Source organism: Phodopus roborovskii, unplaced genomic scaffold, assembly GCF_943737965.1.
Source record: "Phodopus roborovskii unplaced genomic scaffold, PHOROB, whole genome shotgun sequence".
NCBI lineage: Eukaryota > Metazoa > Chordata > Mammalia > Rodentia > Cricetidae > Phodopus > Phodopus roborovskii.
In genome coordinates this window covers 17,365,658-17,374,471 of record NW_026125397.1, presented here as the reverse complement: position 1 = coordinate 17,374,471, position 8,814 = coordinate 17,365,658, and the positions used below count along the sequence as shown (strand labels likewise).

General features: G+C 37.2%; 1 protein-coding gene across 1 annotated transcript in view; it reads right to left on the bottom strand.

Annotated features, from left to right (window-relative positions):
* The window catches only part of Mcm9 (minichromosome maintenance 9 homologous recombination repair factor), a 73,254-nt gene that overhangs the window by 53,897 nt on the left and 10,543 nt on the right, over positions 1–8,814 (bottom strand). Inside the window, exons 5-7 of the mRNA XM_051175512.1 lie at positions 7,950–8,150; positions 4,774–4,899; positions 3,309–3,428 (exon numbers count right to left, since the gene is read on the bottom strand). Coding sequence (XP_051031469.1) covers positions 3,309–3,428; positions 4,774–4,899; positions 7,950–8,150 — 447 coding nt within the window. The remainder of the gene's footprint in view (positions 1–3,308; positions 3,429–4,773; positions 4,900–7,949; positions 8,151–8,814) is intronic.

Genomic DNA, 8,814 nt, shown 5'->3' with positions numbered 1-8,814 from the left:
TTGTGAAGGTGTTTTAGCCTCTTGGACAATAATACTTTTTACTAACCTTTAAAAGAACAAAGTTTACTTCAACTAAAATGCTTTTTCCTATGAAGACAGTGTCCTTTTAATTTAAGGAACAAACTTCCATCCTGTAGTAAAAAAAGATGTCTTTAAAAAGGGAATTTGAAATCATCTACAGCCACCAAGGTTTTTCTAGGCCACCCAGTGTGTCTCGTGGCTGCCACCACAGCTTGTGTTAACACTGGACTTCTGGGTTCTATGTAATAAATGCAGCTACCTTTGAAGTCCCTCTGACTATAGTTTATGCTTCCCTACTTCTAAAATTGAGAAACCATGATCACAAATCATTGCCCAGAGATTTCAACATGGTGAGAACAAACACAAGGTTTCTAAAGTATAAGATTAGATTATAATGGCTCAGATATGCTATTCAGTTTACAGAAACTCCGAATGTGTGTTGTCGTCACTGTTGCTACAGAAAGGTAATTTAGAAAGGTCTACTTAGCTTTATCCTACTAGGCTGGCTACCTTCAGAAGTATGTCTTAGGTTCACAGCTACAATACCCCATATCCTCTGCTTCTCATTAAAATGGTAAGATCAGGGCATATCTGTAGTTGACATATTCTAGACAGCTTTTCCAGACAGTTGTTTTGATGAGCAATTTTAGAAAGGAATTTACCAAATAAATGGGCCAAAAACTTATTTTCTTTAATGAGAAATAGGTACTTTCTCAAGGTTTTGCTCCATTAAATTTACAGTAGGATATTTTCACTTGACGTGTGCTGATGATAAGCAAGGATAGCCACAGGATGCAAGTTATGTGGTGCCTTCACATCTAAGTTTTATCCTGCACTTTTAAGAGCATTTTAAGGACAGGAAAAGGCATTTGTTTAAATAGACTCTTAAGTTGTATATATTTCTTGCTATTTTAAAAGGTGAATTTGTGAAACAAGTCTTGTTAAATGTTAAACTTTGAAATTTAATACTCCAGATATTATAGTATTATCCATAACCCAGTTCATAAATTATAAAAATAAAACACTTCTAAAAGTATTTGAAAAGAAAAACCTCATTTTTGTCTCACTGCAATTAGGAGAGAAGGTTAAAACAAGAGTGATCAATGCAGTAGGAATAAGTTTGTTAAAAAATAAAACATAAACTAAAATCACTAAGTAAAGCAGTTCACTGGAGTATTTATTCTGATTATGGAAACCACTTTGCAATGACATGTTTAGGTTTTTATATTAATTTTTAAATGTATAACCCACTGTCACAAAAGTTTGAGGCATAAAACTATAGCCTTTTACTATTTTAAATGCTACTGCTTTGTAGAATTTAAAGATAAAAAATAAATAATAACAGAACCACTTAAATTAAGTATTAAGAGTTAAGAAATTAGCATGCGGGGATTTCCCTCCTATTTAACCTCATTTACAGACATGTCTGAATTATAGCTAAAAGGCTTAGATACCATCCCCAAAGCCCGTTCTTTATTTTCTTCGAGATAGGGTCTCTCTATGTAGCCCTGGGTGTCCTGAACTAATTATATAGATCAGGCTGGCCTTCAACTCACAGAGATTTGCCAGCCACTACCTCCTAAGTGTATATGTCACCATGCCCAAAACCATTTGCTGTGTATTCTGTGTATGTGTGTGCTCATGTGCGTGTGCATGTGTATGTGTGTGTCCATTCATAACCCTGAAGAGCTAGGTGAGTAGGTAGTGAAGATATCATTTGAGTTAAAGGACAACTCTAGAAACTGAGGAGGCATGCATTTGCTCATTCAAACCTTGTCTGGTCCTTACCTATAATTATTTTACTCTTTAGTTTTAGGGTCTAGTTTTACTAGGGAAGTCCATGGGGGCTGTCAACATGGCTCAGCAGGTGACGGCGCTCACTGCCAAGACTGACTGCATGAATGTTACACCCAGGGTTCACATGGTGGAGAAACTAACTCCTGCCAAGTTGTTCTCTGCACTCCATATATGCACACACAAAATAAAGAAATGAACGGTGATACAAAACTTAAAGAAATAAAAAGCTGTGGCAGTTTTATACCATAATCCATAGTGATGTAGTATGACCTTGCAACACAAGTATGCATTTATATGAAAAAATTTTTCGTGAACATGGCTCTTTGCTGCTACGCTTTACTATGTGCAACCTGACTCTAAAGGATTGCAAAAGGATGGCAAAAGGCCACTGACATCTTTGGAGTGGGGAAAGTAGCAATAAGTTTCTACACTTGTAAAATCTTTACTAATCTTTTTTCTCACACTTAGAGTATGATCTTGACATTCAAAATGAAGGAAAGGTGCTAATTCAGTTTACGTTATCACTAACACTTTGAAGCCATAGCCATTTATTGTGAAAGTAGGACTAGTCTAACATTAGCAGTTGCCTGCAGGATGGCATGGCCTTGTTTCTTGACACTCCTCACAATTTCATGCAATTACAGTGTCTTGATTTTAGCATTTAGAACATTGGGCCATGAGGATTTTAAAATGTACGGGCAGCACTCTGCAGAGCGTTCCTTCTCTTCCGTGTTCCCAGGGTACAGATCCCATCTTCTCGTCAGTTACTAATAGTGTTTAAAGTCCTTAGAGGGAACTGTGGGGTTGCTTCCTTTTATGATGGACTTTGTAAGTGCTCATCAGAACTCTGAGTAGACTACAGAAATGAGACTGTCTTAAACATGTACCAGCACCTAGAAAATATGTGGAACCAAAGCCCTATTTTTATAAGAACAGGGAAATAAAACTGTAAAAATAGAAGACAGCAGGACACATTTTAAAAATAATTTCTCCTAAATTTCCTGTCACTTTATAACCAGATATTGACAGTCTATCTGTAAAAGATTTTAAATATACTTGCTAAAGTGTTATTACAGTGTACAAATGAAATCTCTTAGTACATATGTGAACATATACTTTCTACATATACAAATCTCTGTAAGGTGTCATTAGGAGCCACTGTTGTCCATGAAAATGCCTTAAGCTATATGCCATCTCTACCTACTTAAAAATGAATTTCACTATTTTGATGTTGTGCTTGGTAGATCTTTATAAAAATGATGTCTTTACATTTTCCTACATAAAACTTAAGTTCCGAACAGAGGACATGAACGTTTTTGAAACGCTTTCTTAATAGTACAACACGGATGCTATCTTTCCTTCCGTTTTTGTCAGTGACTTAGAGTAACTACTTGAAATTACCCTACAAAGGTACTTTTTCATAAGACAATAATTGTGTTAGTTTCTCTATTAATGTAATTTAATTTACTTAAAATTGTCACACACAGTACCTGCACTAGTAGATCCAATTCCTGTGGTCAATACAGACCTTGGTGTAATCTTTGCTGCGTATTTGAGGAATTGCGATTTACCTGTGCCAGGATCTCCAACCAATAAAAGATGAGATTCACCTAGGGGAAAATGTGTAAAGGTTCAAAGTTCTTAAAAGATCTATGATTGATAATAGAAAAGAAAGTGGCCCATATCAAATACCATCACATCTAAAATGGCATTTTGACAAATTTTATGCAAGGTTCTTCAGGAAGAAGTTAATGAGAAACTCTTAGAAAAGTTAACTGTCACAAATACAGCAAATTTTGGTTACTGAATGTGACATTGAAAATTTTAAATCCTTCAATAGTGTGTGTGCTATTTCCAGATGCTGAAGCCCATATTTAACATTTTAAAATCCTTGACTTACAACAACTTTGTTTTTTTTGTCTTACTTTTAAATCCAAACTACTGTGATTAAAGCTATCCATGTAAGTCCTACAAATTTTTAAAATACTTCTAAATGTTGGGGGTTTTATAAGTGCTTTATACATATCAAATCATGATTATATTAACTAAAATTTTTTCATTTGTGTAAATTTACATAGCTTAGTGAAGTATCTTCCTTAAAATGATTACATAGTCAATTTTCCCATTTAACATAAATGGACAAGCCTATCCTATGGTAGATACTTATACTGGACAAATTTCTTTAGTAATATGTATTTTCTAAATATATTAATGAGAAACCATTATTTAAGCTTAATATTTAGCAAAGTGCCTTGCAGATAACAGATGATCAAAATATACAATTTATAAAATGTTTCTGTTTGCTACTGTACTATAAGGTCTTAGACTTCTGCTAACAACCTGACTTAGAGTAATGCTCTTTTAGTGTTTGGGTTAACTCTGGTTATTAACAGTCCTGTGTGTGCCATGCTTGCTGAACAGCTTTCTGCCATGAGTGTTGCACTTGGAGTAGTGTCTGCTTGAATGTGACCTACAGTAGCAACTCCTGGCAGATGGCTTAGCTGCTGTCTACAGCAGTGAGAATCAGCAGGCAGACGACTGAGCAGTAGTCCACAGTTACAGCAGTCACAGCTGGAGACCAACTTGGAGACATTAAGACACCGCTTCTAATAATCTCTTACTCTTTTTGTTTTGTTTTGTTTTTACAGGCTTGTAGTATATAAGCACTGAAAATTTAGTGATTTCTTTCATCTTTCTGGAACTAGAGAGCCTAGCTTCTGACAAATATGAAATAGCCTATATGAAAAATCCAGTTATGAGAAACTACATGCAGTTTTTAAAATTAATTCTTAAGTTAGCATACAAAATAATGTACTTTATTTGGGCATTTTCAAACATATGCATCATTATAACTCACCGCTCCCACTGTCCAACAAGCAGTTTTTGTTCAAGAAAGAAAGGGTCTCCCTTCCCCTCTATGTTAGTATTTCTCAAAATGTGGCAGCAGGTACTGACCTCTGACCCTTGTTCCTGCAGCGTCGGTTCTTTGAATTCCACCAGCCAGCACCATGGCCACAGCAAGCTTTACTAGATACATCCCAAACACCTGAGGACACAAGCTGGCCAGTATTTCATTCCTCCCTGGGAATGAGAAAGATCAGGAGTTATCAACAGTTTTTCTAGAAACTCTAACTGAACCCTCTCTATCCTGTGGCCATTTTCTGATAAACATACTCTTTTTACCAATCTAAAACGACAAAGAAGACCAAGTAAAATGAGGAAAGTATGAGTAGCTGTATTCAGTTGGGTTTGTTGTTGTTGTTGTTTGTTGTTTTTTTTAAGTGGTTCCACAAAGTAACCAAAGCTAGTTTCAAATACACAGTTGTCCTGCCTCAGTCTCCCAAATGTTAGGACTATCGTTATGTGGCACCATATCTCACTAACCTTCTTAGGTTCTAAATTTAGTGCCATGGAAAGAGTGTCCCTCATCGTCCCCATTCTCCCTTGCTACTTACTCGAGTTTCTATAACTTTGTCATACTGAATTAAAACAAAGCAGTTTCCTTTTCTCCTTCAACTTTTAGCTATTAAGCCTTATCCCTTAATATAACGAAGTCATATTTTCTCTAGTAATGTCATATTGCACTACTTAGTTAAAAGGAAAGTATTCAGTCTCAGAAATGAGGTTTATAATAACAAGTAGCTTTTAAAAGGAAAAGCTGGAGCTTGTGGAGCTTCCGAAAGTACAAGAGAAAGAAGGAACGCTAATCTACCTTGCAAGTTGACTTGCATTTGTTCTAATTGCTTGGGAAATGGTTTTACTTGGAATAGGTTATTATGGTATCACCATATTAAGATCATTGCAGACTACAACTCCAGTTTCCCAAGGTGAAGATCTTGAAGTCTAATTGTGTGCTTTCAATAAAAGCACAATATCTAGGACTCATTTTAGTGTATTCATAAATAAAGTATTTCACCCAGTCGCTGGTCTGGTCAGTCTACAAGATTTTAATGAGTCTTCCCCAAGCCTTCACAGGGTTGGTAGCCCCAAGTATAAAGACTACTATTTGAAATGAATCAGAATCGGTTTTGGTTTGGGGAATAGAACCAACTGTTGAGCTACTTCCCATCCAGTAATGGCTCAATATTGACTCAGTGTCAAATAATCAATACTGATAAGCCCAGAACAGCTGGAATAGCAAAGAAAGGAATCCTTCAGTTAACAGGAAGCTAGAAGACACAGTAAATCTAGGAAGTACATTAACTCCTAGAGGGAACCTTTTCCTTTCTAGATAAAAAGCCTAGAAAAAAGTCAGGGCTCTAAGGCAAGATTTGCGGTTCTGACTAAAAGTCCAGGGTTACACATAAAAACAGAAATGGACCCAAGAAACATGTTTAAGAGTACGTAAGCTAAGCCACAAAATATTACATGCTGGCAGAAGTCATACCACAATAGTAAAGGGCAAGGGCTTTAGTGTCCATCCTGGTCATAGATCCCAGTGCTGGCTGAAGCCACACCCCAGCAGTAAGGAGCACAGTGTCCAGCCTGCACACAGGTCCCTGCTCACCTTGGACAACAGCCTCAGCTTCCATGCCTCCATTTTCCATAGCTTTTTATCATGGAACACAATGCATTCAGTCCCTTCTAAACTTCTAGTTTTAGACTGTGTTATTAGGATATCTGTGGCCAAGTTTCCTCCAGAAAAACTTATGATAACTGAATCAGCACAGTATGAGTTCACATGGCCCCACAGACCCAAGTACTGTGTTTGGGGTTCTGTCTAGCACCAAAGTACCAGGTTCCCTGCAGATCAGAACAAAGCCACTTGGCTCAGCCTAGGCAGTTCCCAGTTTCAAGAAACAAGTCAAACCCCAAGATGAGCAGCACTGGAATGCAAAGGAAAGATGCCCTTTGGATATAGCTTCTCTTCTTCATTCCAGCAAGACACATACATACCACTTGAAAATTGTCAATTACAAGACACCTACCTGTATCTAGGAAAGAAGGGGCTCTGATTTTCACTGTGTCTTCCTAACTATTATACACATTTTGTCTTTTATCTGACACATGAGTTATATAGCTACAGTTTCCTAATTACAAGACAGATCTTCATCAACATTAAAAAAAAACTCTCTAGGAGGCAATATAGTGTAATGAAGGCAGATGAGCTCTGGCACTGGAATGAATAAGGAATGAACACAGTCCAAAGAGGAATTACATATACTTCTAAGGACTTGTTCAGTCAAAAACTGCACTTAAAAATATATGATTCTTAAAAGTGCTTGCTTAGTCAAGCCACAGTGGAGATCTGGGCTCTTTTCTACCCTCATCACAAAGACCAGGGAATTGCAGATGGAAGATTTTAAAAATGCACAAAATACAATCAAACTGCCCCTCTAGACAAATGGAAGCCTCATTTTTGAAGTGTCAACAACTTGTAACTTGAGAATAATAATCGTTAGATTGAATGCAAATATTTTTCTCAGGATACCTCCAAAGAAAAAAAGATTTAATGCATATCTTATACATGTGTTTTTACCCCCAATAAAAAGCATGCTCTATAAACGCAAGGCTATGGTGGTTATTTTGTGTAATACATGGTAAATTCTGTCAGAATTACTGCTGTGATGAAGTGTTCAGTTCTCCGTCAGTCTTTTACTTTTACTTTCTACTTTAAAACCCTGAGCTAACTGTTCAGAATATGCTAAAAATCAATGTATGTGATGCATAAAAGCATGACCTTATTGTAATCCCCAGCATCCACATAAAAAGCTGGGTATGGTGACACATGCTCGTGTACAGGAAAGGCAGAGCCAAGTGCTCACTGGGGCTCACTGCAGCAAGTCTATGAGCCTTCTACTTGCATCAGGCAACTTGGGGACAGTGGGGGAGCACAGCTAGACAGGTGATGTCCTTGAGGACTAACACAAGATTGACTGACCTCTGGCTTTCATATGCATACACAGTTGTGTACACAGAATTGCAGACACACCACGTGCAACAGCAGAAATAAAATCTCAATGCCAGAAATGGACTTGGATGGAAGCCTGCTGTTACAGATATACTAATAACACCTCTTGAATAAAGCCACTGACCTGCACAGCACATAAGCTGTCTACAGATCTTATCACATTTAACTAACAAGTTGAATGCCATCAATTATGACAAACCTTATGCCCTTAGTCACAAACCTGCAAAAGGATCACTCTTATAATGTTCCCAAAAGTCTTCAAATTCTTTTCGAACTTCCTCGTCCATGACCATCCCTGAGGACTGCTCATTATTCACTTGGACATAGTTGGATTTCAAGACAATCTCCACTTCACAGCGTACATCTCGCTGAAAGGGTCTCCACCGTTGCATTACAACCCCATAGATGGTGATGTCATCCCCTAAGGGAAAGCACCACATGAATACATATGCTCATCCAGAAAGCCATTAGCAAGTTTAGAACAAAACACCCATGTTCTCAGCTCCCAACAAGTAATTATTTATGAGAATAGTTAAGGTCAAAAGTTGGCATTTTTAGCTTTTGAAATCTGCTGTGTAATCACATAATTATTACTCCTTAATGGGAATAGTGTCTAAACGATTTATTTATCACTGTTCATTGGACATTTTCATTCTCTTGGAGACAACAGGCAGGAAGTAATACTGCATTAGCTTGGAATGGGGAAAGGAGCCAACCTTGTGCTGTTTGGCATATACTTTAGCTTCTTGGAGTTCATTTTTACTTTTTTGCTAATACTTTACTCATAGTCTCCTGCTTTTTTTAATGAAGCAATGAGCTATATAATAAATCAATGGATTCTGATTCTACCTCAAAGCAGAAAGTAACAACCTACTTGCTCCTTCCTACCTGAGGAAAACTTATTCCTGGTAGGCAGGTCCTCACACATGTTTTTATAATGCTTTCACTCTAAATCTCTATTAGTACTATGTAATCTGCAGAGATTTTGATTTCCTGGAGAAAGCTTCCTTAATGCTAACAGCATAAAAATGGTGGTGCTAGTGCATACGCCATCAGGCATTTCTAGCTAAATGCACTGTAGTGCC